The sequence below is a fragment of the Balaenoptera musculus genome, chromosome 20, assembly GCF_009873245.2.
Source record: "Balaenoptera musculus isolate JJ_BM4_2016_0621 chromosome 20, mBalMus1.pri.v3, whole genome shotgun sequence".
NCBI lineage: Eukaryota > Metazoa > Chordata > Mammalia > Artiodactyla > Balaenopteridae > Balaenoptera > Balaenoptera musculus.
The window spans coordinates 8,679,203-8,697,927 of NC_045804.1; the positions used below are offsets into that span (position 1 = coordinate 8,679,203).

The 18,725-nt window shown below is 52.3% G+C and overlaps 1 protein-coding gene across 1 annotated transcript in view; it reads left to right on the forward strand.

Moving 5' to 3' along the window:
• SEC14L1 (SEC14 like lipid binding 1) overlaps positions 1-11,265 on the forward strand; it is a 51,611-nt gene extending 40,346 nt beyond the window's left edge. The window contains exons 8-16 of the mRNA XM_036837043.1: positions 763-952; positions 1,839-1,927; positions 3,048-3,118; positions 4,064-4,235; positions 4,543-4,677; positions 6,539-6,673; positions 8,727-8,978; positions 10,099-10,277; positions 10,504-11,265. Coding sequence (XP_036692938.1) covers positions 763-952; positions 1,839-1,927; positions 3,048-3,118; positions 4,064-4,235; positions 4,543-4,677; positions 6,539-6,673; positions 8,727-8,978; positions 10,099-10,277; positions 10,504-10,609 — 1,329 coding nt within the window. The 3' untranslated portion in view covers positions 10,610-11,265. The remainder of the gene's footprint in view (positions 1-762; positions 953-1,838; positions 1,928-3,047; positions 3,119-4,063; positions 4,236-4,542; positions 4,678-6,538; positions 6,674-8,726; positions 8,979-10,098; positions 10,278-10,503) is intronic.
• The last annotated feature ends 7,460 nt before the right edge of the window (positions 11,266-18,725 follow it).

The window sequence follows — 18,725 nt, forward strand, 5'->3', positions numbered from 1 at the left end:
GGAGAAGTTCAGTCACTTGCCCAGGGTCTGACGTCTAGTGAGTGGTGGGCTGGGGCTTGAAGCCAGGCCTTTTGGTTCTGGAACCGACATTCCTAGCCACTTCCTTGTAACGGTGGTCCTTTCTGAGAGAAGGTGATGCCATCTCAGTGCTTTATTTTCCCAGGAGTGGGGTAGTTAGGGGGTGCCAACCACACGCCCCCTCATCTGTGCGCCAGCAGCATGCGGCAGTGAGTGCGTGGCCGGGGTCAAGGGCAGCCAGTCCACGGGAGACCCACACACAGCCTTGGCCTTGTGTTTTACTCAGGGAAGCCGACCTGTCGAACTTGTCGATTGCCAGGAGCGGAACCTGGAGAAGGTTCCTGTGTGTCAGGACACCAGCACCACTACCAAAACCAGTAACACTGTTTTGTATTCTGGGTTTTTATTCACGTGTAATATATACACAGAAAAACGCACAGATCATAATAACTCGTAGGTTAGCTCAGTAAATTGAAGCTTCTGGTGTTTAAGAAATTACTTATGCCTTCACTCTACTTTGCTGAAACTAAAATGGGAGTAGCGTGAAGATTATTCAGACTAATCATGCTGATTTTCTAAAGCATTAAGGAACGTGTTTCTGGTAATGGCTAATTTTACATAGTGCGATAGGGCAGCTCGCTGTTGATAAGAAGTGAGACTTTCAGAGTCTTATTCCGTTGGTAACTTGATTTTTGCCCTTAGCAGCTTTTAACGTTGCTTAGAAACATCTCTTTCTCTCAACAGATCCCGAAAGATGAGCATATTCTCCGGTTCTTGCGCGCCCGGGACTTCAACATAGACAAAGCCAGAGAGACCATGTGTCAGTCCCTGACCTGGCGGAAGCAGCACCAGGTGGACTACATCCTCGACACCTGGCAGCCCCCCCAGGTCCTTCAGGACTACTACGCGGGGGGCTGGCACCATCACGACAAAGGTAGCCGGGGACTTGGCGTCAGGACCCGCGTAGAGACAGGCGGGCCCGTGGGCGTGCTGTCCCGCCCTCCCCCGGCTTGAGCAAGTGGAGGCCCGGTTCGTCACCGCCCCCTGGGGAATGCCCCCTGGGGAATGCCTGTCACCGTCCCCTGGGGAACGCCCCGTAGAGGCGTAGAGCAGGAGGGAAGGGCCTGAGGCTGCTGTTCCCTCACCCCTCTTGCTGCCCTCGGGCAGCTTGCTCCACTGCGTTCCTTAGTTGCATGGACTTTGACTTTATTTAAAACACTTTGAAGGCAGAGGTTTTTCAGGAGCACAGTGCTGGTAAAGGTACTTTCCAGTGACTTAACCCCTGCAGTGTCTGTAAAAACGTGTAGCCAGGTTTTGTACATCAGAATTTCAGCTCTACCTGGAGAGTGAACGAAACTTAAACCAAGAACAGTGATCCCTAAAATGAACAATTAGGTGTGCGTGGGTTGGTCGGATTACCCGACCACGGCGCCCTGCAGGACAGCCTGCGCCGTCGAAAGGCGTGCCCGGTGCTTCCTGACTCGACTTGGTGGCGGGTGGAGTGGGGTCACGGCTGAGCCCGGCGATGGCCGCGGTGTGGGCGGTAGAGCCGGGCGGAGGACAGAGCTCCGCTGGGCCCCCCTCGCTCCGTGCAGAGCGTCTCCGGGGCCCTGCTGATAGGCTGCTCCGTCAGCTGGCTTGGGTGGGGCAGGGTTGCGGGGCCCTGTGGGCACACAGAAGGCAGCTGCTGCTTCTCAGCGGGAGAGCGCTTGAAGCTCCTTTGGAACTTCGGTGAGCCTGCCTCCCTGTCAGGGCCTCAGAGCTGTGTCCCCAGCCTCACGTCAGCGATGGCGCTGACAACGCCTGTCCTTCCCCTGCAGACGGGCGGCCCCTCTACGTGCTCCGGCTGGGCCAGATGGACACCAAAGGCTTGGTGAGAGCCCTCGGCGAGGAGGCCCTGCTGAGATACGTGAGTGCTCCCGGCGGAGGACACCAGGCTCCGCTGTGGCTTCGCTTTCTTCCTCTGCCCGCGGGGGCGGGAGAGGACAGCTGTCCTGTTGCAACAGCATGCTTTACTTTCATAATTAGAAAGGAAGATCTATTAATATATTTCAAAAACTACAAAAGAGGGCACAAAAATTATAAAAGTGTTTTTCACGGTGGGGCAGCATGAACAAAACACTCAGTAGAGCCACTTGAGAGGATACGGGGGAGCTGGTTCCGAGTCGCCTTCTCCTTTCTCTCCCACGCTGACTCGGGCCCCGCCCTCCCACCCTCGCGCTCTCTTTAAGATGCCTCTCAGATCGGACCCCTTAACAGTACTCTCTCCACTGGCACGCCCACGTCCAGGCTCTTAGCGTCTTTCATCAGGGCTACAAATGTCTCCTTCCCTGTCTCCCTGACCCCTTCCAGGGCCGCTTCCACCGCGTGGGCAGCCATGAAGAGAAGAATATTGTCCTTAAATTAGAAACAAACAAGCAAAAACTTTAAAAGGCATATCTATAATCCATTATCCCAAAATATCCACTGTTGGCATTCTGTTGCCTGTTCTGTTAGCGCCCGCCACTGTGCGTGTGCTTACGTGGGCGTACGCATGCATCCACACGTACACACGCGTGTGCACACAGATACGGGTGGACTACATCTGTCCGGGAAGGGCTTGTTACTCCAGATTGAAGGGTTCCCTTCAGCTGGACTTCAAGTCAGTTCTCACACCGCCCTTTCTCTTGGCTGGTACGTGTGGCATCACAGTGTCCCCACTTGACGGACACTTACGTCCGACACTTCCGGACGTGCCTGCTCTGGAGATAGGTCAGCAGTTTGTGCCCTCCCTGCCCACCTGGAGACTCCTGTCATCTCACTGGGGAGCTGTCCCCTTTGCCACACAGGACAGCGCTCATTCTCTTTGAAAGAGATGTTCTTCGTCCGTGCTGTGTTTTGTGTGTATGAGTGTGTCAAGATTTAAATACATGACTGGGTTTACACACCTGCCTAAAACACGCCGTGTTATTGTCAGTCGCATAGCTTTGGTGCAGTCGTCGTAGCTTCTTAGACTCATCATGGAATCTTTATGACCCTTCTGTACGTAGGTTCTCTCCATAAATGAAGAAGGGCTAAGACGGTGTGAAGAAAATACAAAAGTCTTCGGCCGGCCTATCAGGTACCTGTGTGGTGCTGTTTGTCCTGCTAGCTTGTTGAGAATATGAGTTAAGTATTTCTAGTTGATTTTTATAACCAAAATCTGGTTTGATTTTTTAGGACCAAGTCGAAATAGTTTACTGTTTACCATAATGCCCTAGGAGGCAGATTAGAGAGAAATATGTAGAGCATGTAATATAGTCAGTTGTGAGGGACCGTTGCTGGAGTTTGGTGTTTCTGCCCCCAGGCATTGCCATCCCCTCGGTCTGAGTGGATTGGCGTGTCTGAGGTCTGCATGGTCCTTGGGAGCCCAGAGTCACAGGTGGTTGGTTTTTGCTCCTTTTTTTTTTGGTGGTGGGGAGATGGGACAGAAAAAAATTAGTCTGTGCTATTAAACCAAACTTCTAGCTATGGTAAACTCTTTTGAAAATGTACAGTGGTTCAGAGGTTGGCATAGAGAAGGGTATAGATGGTTAACTAGCACATGAGTTCCAAGAGGGCAGGGACTTTGAGGGCTTTTGCTCACTGCTGTATTCTCAGCTCCTGCCACAGTGCTTGACTCAGTAATGTTTGTCAAAGACAAGATCATCGCCGTTCAGTCACACCACGTATTTAAATGCCACACACACACCCCGCTGGGTCAGTAGAGGGGGCTCAGCAGGTCAAGGGCAGCACATGGCCTCCTTCGCTGGATTGCTGAGTGCGTCAGACTGAAGCTTTGAGTCACGGTCCCTTACTTAGCTCTTGGTGGCTTTGAAGTTTCAGGGGTTAGTCCTACCACACCCATCCCATGTCTTGATACAAGCAGATATAAATAGCGTTCATTACACTGTGATTTTTAAAACCTGGTGTATCTTTGGAAATGGATACAAATGACCGTATATAACATCGAAAAGAAAAGCAAGTCGCTCTGGGCCGCGGTTTGCCGAGTGTGCCGTGTACTGAACGGAGCTCATCTCACCTGCAGTTCGTGGACCTGCCTGGTAGACCTGGAAGGGCTGAACATGCGCCACCTGTGGAGGCCGGGCGTGAAGGCCCTGCTGCGCACCATCGAGGTGGTGGAGGCCAATTACCCCGAGACGCTGGGCCGCCTCCTGATCCTGCGCGCCCCCAGGGTTTTTCCTGTCCTCTGGACTCTGGTGCGTTTCCCTGCCCTTCTGCGTAACTGGTAGCCGCTCGGAAGGTGCACACACGTGCGTTCATGTATGTGTACGCGTCTGTGACTCAAAGTCATAAAGCAAAATAAGCATGGAGACATCAGCGTTTCTCAGATTATTTAAGGAAAGAAAGAACTCCCGAGGGTCCTAATGTCATGCACTTGGACTTTGCAGAAAAAGCGTATCAAACTTGAATCCGCCCCCCCGTAGTATCACCGTGTAATTTTAATCTTTGAAATACAGACAGCAAAGCAAATATGACTGCATGGCTTTTTCTAATTATTTATAGGTTAGTCCATTCATTGATGACAACACCAGAAGGAAATTCCTTATTTATGCAGGAAATGACTACCAGGGTCCTGGAGGCCTGCTGGATTACATCGATAAGGAGATTATTCCAGATTTCCTGAGTGGAGAGTGCATGGTATGTATCTAGGAAAGCATCTGCACGTTTGGCTGCTTACGAGGGTAACAGAGGTGGATGTTGGTTTGCACAGAGGATTTTCAGAACTTTTAGTTTGGATTATTTGATTGTCTTTCAGTTTTGTTTTGGCTGACATCTCTCTGATACTGGGTGAAACTAAACAGAACCATTTAGGTAATTTTTGATAACACACATTCTTCATTGTTAAATACTAATGAGAATTTGTTTTAGAATCGGTGTAATTGCAGCTTGCTTTATTCACTCAGCTTTGTGTGAATCAGATTCTTTAATCGTTTTAGAGGAGCTGTGCATTTTTTTAAAACATTAAAAAATCAAATTGATTCTCAAAAAGATTTCCCCCTTGACAGTAAATGAGGATAACATTTTAAAAGGGATAGTTAAGGGAACTAGTTCTCTTGTATGTGATGTGGGGTTTTAAATACATTGAGTTGCTAGGTTATCAGGCAGGTGGCTCCACTTCTTTACCCTGTACTGGGGCGAGGGAGTCAGAGAAGTTTAGTTCCTTGAGGACCGTACAGCCTCTGGGGCACAACGGCCTGACAGGGTGGGGGGTGAAGGAAACAGAAGCATGGGCCACGCATCTTGCCGACGTGACAGGTGACGGGCGCCAGCAGAGAATAGTGGTTCTTCTCAGAGAAGGGACTTCCATCATCCTTCATAGTAAATAAGGTTAGCCGTTGAGATGTTGAGATGTGGCCTCCCTGGCTGACTCATGTATTTAGCTAATGATTGGGCGCTCGGGGGAATCTCTCTGGATTGTTCGAGGAATTTAACCGGCACTTGAATCAGCTCTCAGGCCTTCAGTCCTGCTCCAAGGAATCGCAGTGCAGCACAAAGGAGCAAGTGAGTTAGAGGACCTTCACTCACCCAGCGCCCGTGAGATTAAAGCGCGAGGTCAGATCTGTAGAAACCCAGAGACGTCGATTATATCAGAGCACGACCCGGTGAGGTCGCTCCCTCCAGCTACGACGAAAGCACCTGGGCTGGAGCAGAAACAGACCCGACTCCCCCATGAGGTGTTCAGGATGCGAAGAGTCCCGTAATTAGCAGAGATCTCCCCACTCTCTGCTCTTCCGTGCCACCGTCGGGCTGGCATTGAAGAGACAGTGCTCACGTCTGCCTGCTGCCGTCTAACGTGACCTCGGTGCTGTGGCGTGTTTGCATCCCGCTGCACTGCACGCTGTCGGCGGCTGTGTTTCTTTCCTGTGTGGTCGCCTCCCAGGGCTGATAATGTAGGCAGTGCTTGCATTTTATGAACTCGAGTGTTACGTCATTATATCCAGGTCAGTTAGGAAATTTATGAAATGTGCAAATTCTAATTAGCCTGTTTCAAGCAGATTCGGAAGTTGCTGCTCTTTATTAATTTTTGGCTGGCGTCATGGACTGATCATTTGATCTGGCTTAGACACGAAGCTTTCTTTATAGATTATATATCTTGACTGTAATTGTATATAATAAGAATAGTGCCTGTAGCTGCGGAGAATAAAACTCTTTTCTTAACAGAATGTTTTCTTCTGCAGCTCAATATACGTACTTAACTATTCTTATATAAACCAGCTTCAGTAGTTGGATCCAGGCCCTCATACGCACTAGTGTGAATTCTGTGGCAAATCAGCTTCAACTTGTTCTCATTTATTTAAAGCGAGACACATGTATTTAAGTGGTTTTTCACAATTATTTTGCTAAGTAGTGCAGAGTGTTTTGCGACATGGCAGGTGTTGTGCATTTCCTAAGCGGCTCCGAGGAGTCGCGTGTGTCAGGACGTGGCGCTGCCGGCGTTTGGTTCTCAAAGGAGCGGCCTGCGTTGGCTCAGCTCGCACGACTGCGTTTCCATTTCCAGTGTGAAGTGCCGGAGGGGGGCCTGGTGCCCAAGTCCCTGTACAGGACCGCGGAGGAGCTGGAGAACGAAGACCTCAAGCTCTGGACCGAAACCATCTACCAGTCCGCGAGCGTTTTCAAAGGGGCCCCGCACGAGGTAGGTGCCAGGACGAAGCCATGGGGGCCGGGCCCCCCCTTCCCACCGAGGTTCTTCTGTGGGTCTCCCCAGTGGGGTGTTGTTCAGGAGAATCAGATGCTTCTCTCTGGTCTTGGTCTTTAGGTTTGTGTTGACACTTGATCTGCAGTTTAGGTAGATGTCGACACAGGAGAGCAGGCCTCTCTCAGAGGGGAAGGTGGCTGCCCTTGGTCAGGGCGCCCGGAAGGAGAGTGGGCAGCTCGCCGTCCAGCTCACCCGAGAGCCTGGACACACGTAGCAGGTCTCCCCGTGGGAAGATGTGTAACTCTTCAGTTTAATGTATTCAGTGATCAGGACCAGTCGCATCTTCTGTTTTTTCTTGACTGGATTTGGTTATTTGTTACTTTTAAGGAATTTGCCCATTTTTATAAATGTGATGGAGTGAGGAGAAACTAGCACGTGTGTTTTCTCTCCTTGCTGTCACGTGGTGGTGCAGAAGCAAGAGTGTGCCTGTGTTTTCACACGCGTGTGTGCTGTGGCGTCATGAGGGACTCAGCACTGACTGGCCCTTCCTGGACTTCGGGCTGAGGTTTGTGGCTCAGGAGCGCGGGAGGGGTGGCACCTGGCACGGAGAGGCCGCTCAGTGGGCTGCTGGCCGGGCGGACAGTGGTGGCCGGGAGCTGACGCCGTACTGCTTCCCCCACCCTCCTGGCCGGAGTGTGTCCCACACGGCCCCCCCGTGCCTCGTGGCGCAAGTGGACACGGGGCTGTGGTTTGAACGAGCGAAAGAGACAGGTTTGGTGTGCCTTATTCACAGCCTCTGTAGGGGGAAGTCGACTGTGTCTTGAGGATTATTCGTATTAGTTTTTTATTTGGAGGCCGGCAGGCGCGAGGAGGCCAAGTTCTTTCCTTAGGTCGTGGTTGCTCTCATCCAGGGTAGAGAACTCAGTGGTGTGATGTGTTCTTGTGAGTCACAGGGTATCTGTGCAAGTGTTTCTACATCAAAACTGAAAACTTCAGTTCTGCTTTGGGGGTTCAGTAAAGCACAAATCGAGGACGGCGGTCTCCTGAAATGAGGACTGAATTCCTCGTCCCCGCTGTGAATGCAGGAGCGAGAGTGCCGGTCCGCAGAGGGGCTGACGTCCAAGGGAGCTCTGCCCTCAGAGCCACTTTGGTGTCGTTGGTGCCACCGCTGTGCTTAGACGCAGCTCTTGTGCTTATGGAATCCGTTCTTTAGGGAAATTCTGTGTGGGTCTGTCGGCGGTGAGAAGTGGCCGTGGTGGGACCAAAAGGGCTGCTCGACGAGAAGCAAAGCGCTAACACGCCTCTCGGAAGGCTCAGCGGGCAGGCTTCCAGGGCAGGGTGGGGCGCGGGGCCTGGCTTCTGCTGGAATTTTTTAGTGAATACATAACTTATTACAGCTGGTTTTAATTCTCACATCCCTCCCACAGTAATCTTTTGAAACTATAACTTTGATCATTCCCTGTGGGGAAGCTGTATGGGCGCCGCATGAAATTCAGCTTTTAGGCTGGCACTCGACACCCGGGGCCTTTCCCCACTCCCGGGCCACGTGGCGCCCTCTTCCCACCCAGCCCAGCGGCCACGGGCAGAGGCCCCTCAGTCTGCGCTCGCGTCCACCCCCCCTCCCCGCTTGGATGCTTCCTTCCCGTCCCTCCTGGGCTCTTCTGCGACCTTCCCTGTGCCCTTCAGCCAGCCCCGAGCAGCCCACGGAACCACTTCTGTGGTGTCTAGCGTTATTTCTGTTTTGTATTAAGACACTTTTTACAGCCAGGACTGGGTGTCTTAAAGCCCTCAGGGAATTGAGGGGAAGCTTGGACCATAGGTGTAGCTGACAGAGCACAGAGCTTGGCCCTGACGCGTAGCAGGAGCAGTTGGGTGAAAGAACGAAAAGAGTGAGCAGAGGCCTGGAAGGTGGAGTGCGGAGTCTGAGTGAGGAGGCCCGGCCGTGCGTACCCCCCTAGCTAGGGGAAAGCTGCTGGGGGGACCTGCTGCCACGGCGTCAGCTCAGAGGCCCGTGGTCATTTTGGTGGGTTGATGCAACCTCTTTTTCCAGATTCTCATTCAGATTGTGGATGCCTCTTCGGTGATCACTTGGGATTTTGATGTGTGCAAAGGGGACATCGTCTTTAACATCTATCACTCCAAGAGGTCGCCGCAGCCACCCAAAAAGGACTCCCTGGGGGCGCACAGCATCACTTCCCCAGGAGGGAACAACGTGCAGCTGATAGACAGAATCTGGCAGCTGGGCCGTGACTACAGCATGGTGGAGTCACCTCTGATCTGCAAAGAAGGGGAAAGTGTGCAGGTAAGGTCTCCCGGGAGTCCCCACAGCTTGGCTCTTCTGTCTGGAGAAGGACATGTCGCTTCGGCCCCGTCCTGCGTCTGTAGACAGGCAGTTCAGTGTGTCCTCTGAGTTACGGTCAGAGTCACTCAAGAAACCGAGTGAATCCCAGAAGAACCTAGAGCTCAGCAGAATCCATTACTTGTATCTGAAGTCGTGAATTATTTCTGGAAGTATTTTCACAAAAGCGACATGGAAGAAAGGAAAAGGCATTCGGTGCACGTACAAAGCTGGGATTGAGAAGGCTTCTGCTAAAACGGCCTTTGACCTGGCGGCGTTCTTCTCTTCAAGGAAAATCACCCCGAATAGAAGTGAGAGAAACAAGTAATTAGGAAACTATTAAGTCTCATTACTAAGCATCCTAATTTATTTTAAATGCTCCGTCAGCTCATTTAAAATTTTGGCTAGTTATTCTGAGTGCCTGAGCTCAGAATGGTAGCTCTCGGGTGCTTCTGGCCTTCATAATAGATGCATAATTTTGCTGTCTTTACGGTTTTCAGGGATAAGCCTGTCAGTGTTTTGGTGGTCTTAGAAGCAGAGTAAAAGAGAGTATTTTATTCAGTTTTTAAAATAATGAACATTTTAATCTGTATCACAGTCTTTAGTTCCAGAATTAAGGGAGAAAGTAGTTTTCACAGACTGGCATTCTACTTTAAATTGCCATCCTTTTAACCCAGAATACACCGGTAAGGTCATTGGAAGCACATCAGAGAGAGCATTGCCTGGTCCAAGTGGCCTTTTTTGACCCCAGGCCCTCAAGGGTGAGCAGAGGACCCCCGGGCGCTCCCACCCTGCGGGCGCCTGCTTCCTCCTCCCGAGGCGGAGTCCTGGGGGCGGACAGCCTCTGAGGGTCCCTCCCGTGGCCTCCCCAGCGCCTGGCAGAGGCCTGGCTGCAGGGCCGACACCCGGGAGGCAGCGTGGGATGGACCCCGATTGTGAATCAGGGCAGCCGGTCCTTCCCCCGTCGAGATGGTCAGTAATCGGTGTTGGATCCGAGTGGACCCTGTCTCCTGGCGTTTGTCAGACCCGTTGTGGGAGGGCACGGGAAGCAGGTCCTCAGCTGGCGCCGCCTGACTCGTTCCAGGGCTCCCACGTGACACGGTGGCCGGGCTTCTACATCCTGCAGTGGAAGTTCCACAGCATGCCGGCCTGTGCCGCCACCAGCCTGCCCCGCATGGACGACATGCTGGCCTCCCTGCAGGTCTCTTCCCACAAGTGCAAAGTGATGTACTACACCGAAGTGATCGGGTCCGAGGACTTCCGGTGCGTGAGGCCGGGGTCCAGGCCAGGGCGGCCTCCGGGCCACCCGTCGCTGGCAGTTCACGGCGTTATCAGTGTGGGAGGGCGGTGGGGGGCTGTGTCCCCCTGGGCCCCGCGCGGCCGTCCCGGCTCTGGGGGGCGCTGCGGGGAGCGGGGTGGGATCGGCCAGGAAGGCGGTGGGCGGCCGCGGTGGGGTCCTCACGCCTCCCCCGCCCCGTGCTTCTTGCAGAGGCTCCATGACCAGCCTGGAGTCCAGCCACAGCGGGTTCTCCCAGCTCAGCGCCGCCACCACCTCGTCCAGCCAGTCCCACTCCAGCTCCATGATCTCCAGGTAGTGCCCAGTGCGCAGAGGGGACGGCCCACCGCCTCGGACCGCCGCCCGCCCAGCAGCCACGTTGTGCGGACTCCTCTGGCCCTCTAGGTAGCACGTAGCTCTCCAGGTGGTAAACGTAGGCACTGATCGCGAAACGATCTCGACTGGTAGTTTTAACTCTAACTCAATAGCCATAGATTTTGTATACAGTGTGCACAAAATCCAACCAGAGCACAAGGGCTCTCTCTTCAAAGAAAAGTAGTTTATATACCAATTAAGAGGTTGACTTTGTCTCAAATGTTGATGCAAAAAATGTTTCCAAGCACCTCCACACCATCCCTTAGTGGATGAACTCCCCACCGCCCGTCAGAGGTGACCCACCTTCCTCCGCGGAGCAGAAGCTGCCAACCCGTCCCCCGCCCTGCATCCGGCCCTCACCTCCTCCCCGCCGGTAGCCGACGCGGTCCGGGGATTCAGTGGCTGCCCGCTAGGCCCCTTCTCTTCTGAGCAGACACCGCTTCATCAGAAGGGCTCCGAGGGGCCTGTGGGCACCCCGGCCCGGCTCCGGGGCCAGACGGACCCACTGTTGCAAAGTGGGTCTGGGGGGTCAGGGGCTCTCGCGGACTCCCCGCAATGCCAGGAAGAACACCGCCATCATTAAACATTATTTTCTCTTTCCTCCTTTCAAACCTTTTGGTACTTTGAGAGCAGGCTTCCTCTGTCCATGAACTTGGGCCGACGGCGTCCTCTCCCTTTTCCTCCCGGTGTGTTGCTCTTCCTACCTGCACGCGTTAGTTCCGAACTCATTCTAGATTGGCCTCCCCTGGGCCCCTCACAGCTTGGTAGCGTCAGAGCCCAAATGGTTCTTCTAGTCACTAGGAGGGTATTGCAGAGACAGTGAGTCCCATCTGCCGTTTTGAAACTGTCCTGTGTTCACTGTGTGGCCATGTCGGGACGGCCTGTGGCCTGGGGGAACCCTGCTTCTTTGTGACAGGAAACTGTGGGCGTGTGTGTGCCTGTAAGCATGTGTGTCTTGGGGTGGGTGTGTGCCAGTGAGGGACGGGGCGAGTAGAAACTGAGTTCAAGTAATGAAGGGTTTGATTTCATAGAAGCAGGTCAGATTGTGAGGTTGGTCTGCTTTTTACTTTTTCTTTTTGATTCCAATTACCAAGCCTGGTCTACCTTTTATTGGCCCTCGTTTTCTCAGCTTGTTATGGGAAAAGCAGGTTCTTTGCGAATCTGTCCAGGTGTTGCCTTGGGTCAGTCTCCGTGGTCAATGAAGACGTGTGCCGTGGTGGGCACGTGGCGGAGGCTGTGCTTTTAAGGGTCTGGGCCAAAAGCCAGGCGGCCATCGTCAGCGTGTGACGGGCACGGAAACCCTGAGTTGCGTTGTTGTAAACCTGCCCTGGAGGTGTTAGGTGGGTGCCGCGTGGCGGGAGAGCTGTGTGGACGAGTGTGTGCCCGCGGGGAGGTGTCGGGAGGGCTCGGGAGGAGCGGAGCAGCCCTCCCAGGCAGCGATACTCGGTTGCTGCCTGCACACTGAGGCCGTTCCTGGGCTTCTCCCGGGGCTGCTGGCCCGTCCGGAGCACGGCTGCGCGTTTCCTTCACAAGAGAAGCTCACCATTGGCACCTAAAGGCTTGTTTCCAGAAAGCACAGTAGGGTTAGTTAGTGCATCCGTGCTGCTTCCTGTTTCCAAATTCTCAGGACCTGAAGACGGTCCCGTCTCTCTCTTTCTCTCTCTCTTTCTCTGTGTCTCAGATGGCGATTTTGCTGACAGCTGCCAAGAAAACACTTCACTCGACAGTCCACATCAGCCCAGGGGCGCTTGTAGAACTATCTGCATTGTGGCCACCCCTCCCCCAGTCTGAAGAGCAGCTCTTTTTGAGTTGACTCAGAAGTGGCACTGTTTTATCCCCAAAGAGTTGAATGCATCCTTAAGCGTTCACAGCACATCACTGCACAAATACTTACAGGGTTACTCCTGAGTACCCATCGCCCTATCCTCCGTGGAAGGGGGCTGTGAGGCAGGTAGACTTCGATCACGCAGTTTATCGTGACTCTACTTCAGTGCCCTGCACTCTTTTTAAAATGCTGCTGTCATTTCACCTGTTTTCAGCACTAACGATCCTTTTGGTTTCCCCTCTATTACTGGTGTCTTAATTCACTTTCTTTCCTAATTTCATTATTTACGTATCAAATTCTGTAAATGTTTTGTAAACATATTACCTCACTCTTGGTAATACAATACTGATAGTCTTTAAAAGATTTTTTTATTGTTATCAATAATAAATGTGAACTGTTTAAAAAAAAGAACGTCTTTTTCTTACTGTGAATCGGCAGTCTCCCTTGAAGAGTGTGATGTCCTTAGGAGACTCTAGAGATTGAAGGAAGGGGGGATGCTGGAGCCACAGGACTGGTGTTCCAGAAGCTCGGGAACAGTGGCTAGCTTGTGAGGGGCCGTTGTACATTGTCCTGCACACAGATCGCAGCTGTGGGATGCCGATTCCTCAGGCGTGCGGAGCCCGGTACTTAGAGCTCCCTCGCTCCCGGAAGAGAACAGGCTGTAGTTTTCCTTAAACTCCATGCGGTCAAGCAGGACTCAGCCACGATGCGATGTTTCTTTAGTAACAAAATGGGTCCTTCCATCCGGTGGCCGGGGTGGACCTTCAGAAACCTGGGCCGCCTTTGTCCCCGGCTCCTGCAGGGGCGGCGCAGATGCAGGAGCAGGGCCTCCCCCCTCAGGAGCCTTGAGGGCCCGTCCTTGGTGGCAGCGGCCGTGGGAGCGGCCCGGCCGCGGGGCGGGAGCGGGTGACGCCTGCACGTGCCCCCATGCCCGCGGTGCGGCCTGGGTTGTGAGCCCCCCCCCCCCCCCCCCCCCCGGCAGTGGAGACAGGAGGCGGGCTTCAGTCCTCCCTCAGCAGCACCTGCAGGACGTGCAGCTGATGACTCAGCCAGCCCGTCCCCGAGGGAAGGGAAAGGCTTCTTCCACGAATTCCTTCGAGCTCTGCCATCTCCTGGGCCCACTTTACCAAGCCTTTGGTTTAGCGTCAGGTTCTCACAGTGGTGGCCAGAGCAACGTGAAAAGCAGGTGAGGCTGTGAGCACCTGTCCCCCGCTGCCCGTCTCTGACTGTCTCAGGGCCACAGTGAAACGGGGCATCCTGACAGCGGGCGTCAGGTTTTTGTACCGGGCCACTAAGCCGTAACATGTTTTGATCCGTAAGTGTGTCGTTCCCTTTAACGCCAGGTCTCATCAGACGTCGACAGAGCCTAACCACAGGCTGCATTGCAGTCCTGAGTCGTGGCAGGGGTGTTCTCGCTAAAGTGTTGGTGTGAAGCAAACCAATGAATCAGTTTTGTTTGAAAAGTTAGGGCTTTGGAAAGCAGGGGATTCTGGGAAGATTGTAGTGTCGTCCCCACGTGAAAACAGAAAGACTGGATGTGGAACCTGAAACCTACGTACAACTGACTTGTACCCTAGAAAATGGTTAAATGGCAAAGCTTACGATATATATTCTCCACAGTTAAAAAAGAAAAAAGAAGAAACTATGGACATAATTTACAACAAAGCTAGGGGATAAGGTATCCTCATCAGCCCCAAATAGAGGCACAAACCAGCTATAGTCACAAGACTCATGTTAAACAATGGAGTGTCTGGGAATTCCCTGGCAGTCCAGTGGTTAGGACTCCATGCTTCCACTGCAGGGGGCACGGGTTCTACCCCTGGTCGGGGAACTAAGATCCCCCAAGCCATGAGGCGCAGCCAAAATAAATGAGGGGAGAGTGGGGACGGCATATGCAAGAAATTAACATGGTTATTCTGAGCGTCTTGGTATGTAATATATGTGTGTGTGTGGGTACACACACACGTACACATACACAGACACACATAGGTCACATACTAAGAATAACCATGTTTATGTATATATGTGTGGATACATATATAACATATGTTTGTGTGTGTGTGTGTGTGTGTGTGTGTCTGTGTGTGTATACAGGTATAGCCTGCTTTTCCAGAGTTCGTCTTACACCATTTTGCTTTTATGAAAGACCTACATTAATACCCATTTTCGGTAACAACTCCGAAGAGGATTTTTGCTTTCATGAAGAAAGGCAGAGAATGAAAATAGCATTCAGCGTTGGTTCTGCAGCAGCCCTTATAGAGGCAGCACATCCCGAGCGGCGAGAGTGGCACAGCCAAGCTCCTTTCCGGGATCCACACTTAGCATCTCAACATCCAGCCGCCGCAGCTTTGAACTGTGTCTGTGAACATCTCTGCTTTATCTCGATTTATTCTGTGCATCTGTCATCAAGATGTGTCCTAAGGTAATTTCTTCTTCCCTTAATGCCATTTCGACTTATGAAGGGTTTCGTAGGACCACTCTACTTTCAGATAGTGGGGGAAACATATACACCTAAAGCAATGACCAACCCATAAACATTGAGAATCCCTTGCACCCAGATTGTGGTCTTTAAATACCATTCCTCACTGAAGAAACAAGCCATTCTTGGAGAAATGGTTAATTCTAGGTCTGGGACAGGATATGTATAAGAGGAGCCTGGGACATCTTGTCACATCGAAGAGAAAAGAAGTGATCAAAGACTACTAGGGTCATATCACAAGGACTCAGGAGCTGACCTGAGGCTTTCGCTGGTCAAGAATGGAACACTTTGGACTGCAATCAATTTCCACCCCAATGAATGTGTTAAAATCCATGAATTCATAATTCTGTTACTAAGTTATTTTCATATAAAATTGGTCACCTTCGGAGGATGATAGGGAACCAAATTTGAAAGCTGGTAAGTAAAGAGAAGCAAGGTTTATCCTGCCTTTCCTAAATTGACAGTAGGTGGAGAGAAGTACCCATGAAAGTATTCCAGCTAATAAATGTCAAAGGAATGATAGGATAACACCATTTTGCAGCCCCAGTGAGTGAACAGCTACAGGTATTACGCATCCTCAGCTGCTAAGATCACAGAAAGGGAGACAACTGGATAGGCTGTGCCTCTGGAGACCTACAGTCCTGTCAGTTCTCCAGCCTGAGCTGATCCAGGCTCTGGATTCGGCTGCCGATTTGCAGGAAGCACAGAAGATAGGCAACAGTTGAACCGCACTGTGGAAAACAAAGGTCAAAAGGCTTGGGTTCTTCAACAGATAAATTGTGAGGGAAAGAAAGGAACTGGTGAGGGGGGGGTCCTATAAATTAAAGAGACCTACTAGATTTTTAATAATGGGCAAGACCAAACTATTAACTAGAGATGCACATAGCCAGTGTGGTGGTTCCTTCTGGGGTGCAGCCCAGGGAATGGGAGGCGTGGAGCAGTCTTATTCACTGAGTCGCAGATTCGACGTGTGCTCTTCCATGTCTGTGTTTTATCTTACAATAGAAAGGTTTGTTGTTTTTTGTTTTAGTTAGGGCTTTAGGTGGGTTAGTTTGCCTTCTAGGAAAGTAACGCAGGTTCTTTAATTGGGAGTTTCCTTCTTTTACCCAAATCACCAGGTGGGGACCGCCGGCACCTATGGCCCAGGCACTGTGGCCGGGGACGTACCCTGCAGGAGCTAGTGTTTGATCCTGCGTTTGTTGTGTCTGTGCCCAGGACAGCAAAGCAGAGTCACCCAGCTGGTGACAAGTGATAGCAAGGCTCCTGCAGTTCTCCAGGAGAAAATCTGAGGCCAGTCCCTTTAAAGCTCTGCCCCTTGCCATGTGCTGCCCATGACCCATCCTTTCTCTTCCTTCAAATAGAAGCAACTAGACTATTTCCCACTCTGACCTTGCCTTTGGGTTTAAGAGCTCGGTCACTCACCAGGACCCAGTTTGACAGCGACAGAGAGCCAGCTACGAGCCCTGGGATATTCAAATCACTGGGCCTCTGTGCACCAGCCCCAAACCACTCTGTGTCAAAGTGAGACACAAGCACAGAGGGTTTCTGGGCTATTTCTGGGAACCAAAGAGGGGCAAGTGCCTGGCTGCAGAAAGGAGGACCCTCTCAGCTCCACCTGTAGAGCCTTCCAGATTTCCATGGAATTGTCTGGCTGCCAAGTCCTCCTTCCCTTTTGCAAGGCTGGTCTGCACTCTAGATCTGAGTCCCTGGGGCTACAGCCAGAGAGTGAAACCCAACCTCAGCCCCCAGGTGGAGCCCCTTTCCAGCCGGCTGCAGGTGGTCACGGCTCCATCCAGGGAACTGCCTCCGCGGGCGCCACCTCGTGGCCACATGGGAGATGCGCATCCCGGTCACCGAGCTGGGGCGATGAGCGTGTCTTTCTTTGCTCCTTTCAGCTCCGCCCCTGGAGTCCAAGCCATGGGAGCAAAGTCTCCATCCTGCATGTCTACCGAAATCTTACCTCGGGAGGGGTGTGATGGTTAATTTTGTGTGGCAATTTGGTTGGGCCATGGGCCAGATATTTGGTCAAACTAAGGTTCTGAGTGTGTCTGTGAGGGTGATTTTTTTTCTTTTCTTTTAAAATTTATTTATTTTTGGCTGTACTGGGTCTTCGTTGCGCGTGGGCTCTCTCTAGTTGCGGCGAGCGGGGGCTACTCTTTGTTGCGGTGCGCGGGCTTCTCATTGTGGTGGCTTCTCTTGTTGCGGAGCATGGGCTCTACGTGTGCAGGCTTCAGTGGCTCGTGGGCTCAGTAGTTGTGGCTTGCGGGCTCTAGAGCACAGGCTCAGTAGTTGTGGCGCATGGGCTTAGTTGCTCCACGGCATATGGGATCTTCCTGGACCAGGGCTTGAACCCGTGTTGCCTGCATTGGTGGGCGGATTCTCAACCACTGTGCCACCAGGGAAGTCCCTGTGCGGGTGTTTTTCAATGAGAGTAACATTTACTCAGTAGACTGAGTAAAGCAGATTGCCCTCCCTAATGTGGGTGGGCCTCATGCAGTCAGTTGAAGGCCTGAATAGAACAAAAAGGTTGACCCTCCCCCAAGTAAGAGAGGCTTCCTCCTGCCCAATGGCCATGATATGGGATACTGGCTTTTCTCTCCTTTGGACTGGAGCACCGGCTCTTCCTGGGTCTCAGGCCTGCCGGCCTCCAGACGGGAGTTACGCCATCAGCTCTCCTGGGTCTCTAGCTTGCCCACTGCAGGTCTTGGGACTTGTCATCCTCCATCGTCACGTGAGCCAATTCCTTATAATAAGCCTCTTTCTGTATATACGCATCCTATTGGGTCTGTTTCTCTGTGGAACCTTGACCGATTACAGGAAGTCTGCTCCAAAGTCCTGGCATTGCAAAGCCTTTGACATTTACCAAAAACTGGTTAATCTGGAATCATCTCTCATTGGGGTGTGTGTGTGTGTGTGTGTGTGTGTGTGTGTGTGTGTGTGTTTTGGTTTGGGTTTTTTCCATCAGTAGGCTTATCCTTCTTTATTTTATGTAGAATAAAATTCCAGGCTGGGGACTTCCCTAGTGGTCCAGTGGTTAATAATCCCCCTTCCAATGCAGGGGATGTGGGTTTGATCCCCGGTTGGGGAACTAAGATCCCACATGCTGCAGGGCAGCTAAGCTGGCGCGCCACAACTAGAGGGAAGCCCACGCGCCACAAAGAAGAGCCCGCACGCCGCAGTGAAGATTCTGCATGCTGCAACTAAGACCCAATGTAGCCAAAATAAATAAAATAAATTAAAAAAAAAAGAAAGCAGCCATTAAATTTTCAAAAAAAGAAAAAAAGAAAAAAAAATTCCAGTCTTTCAGAGCTGGGCAGAGAGCTTAGCCTGATCTGGTTCCAGCTCTTACAGCTTGAGAAGGTGCAGCCCAGAGGGGTGAGGCGGGTGTTCCCCGAGCAGGTGGCCGTGAGTCCAGCAGGGTAGCCTCCTCAGCCCCGATTCTCATCCGCCCACCGTGAAGGCTGAGCCGGGAGAGCTCCCGCGTCCCTTCCATCTCGCTGTCATTGCCGCTGATCATAAAGTGGGAAGAAGCAGGTTATCTCCTCGGGTCGTTGTCAAGACACAACAAGCAAGCGATACCAGAGCATGTCACACACTTGGAAGCGCTCTGCGAACGCGGGGAGTGCGGTACAGCCGGGGCGCACCAAGGACTTGGGGGCACAGCCAGGCCCCGGTCCGAGGAGACACCAGGGCCCGCCCGTCCCCGCCGTGCCTGCGCGGGAGGGTCCTCTGGGAGAAGAACGAGCTCGGCATCAA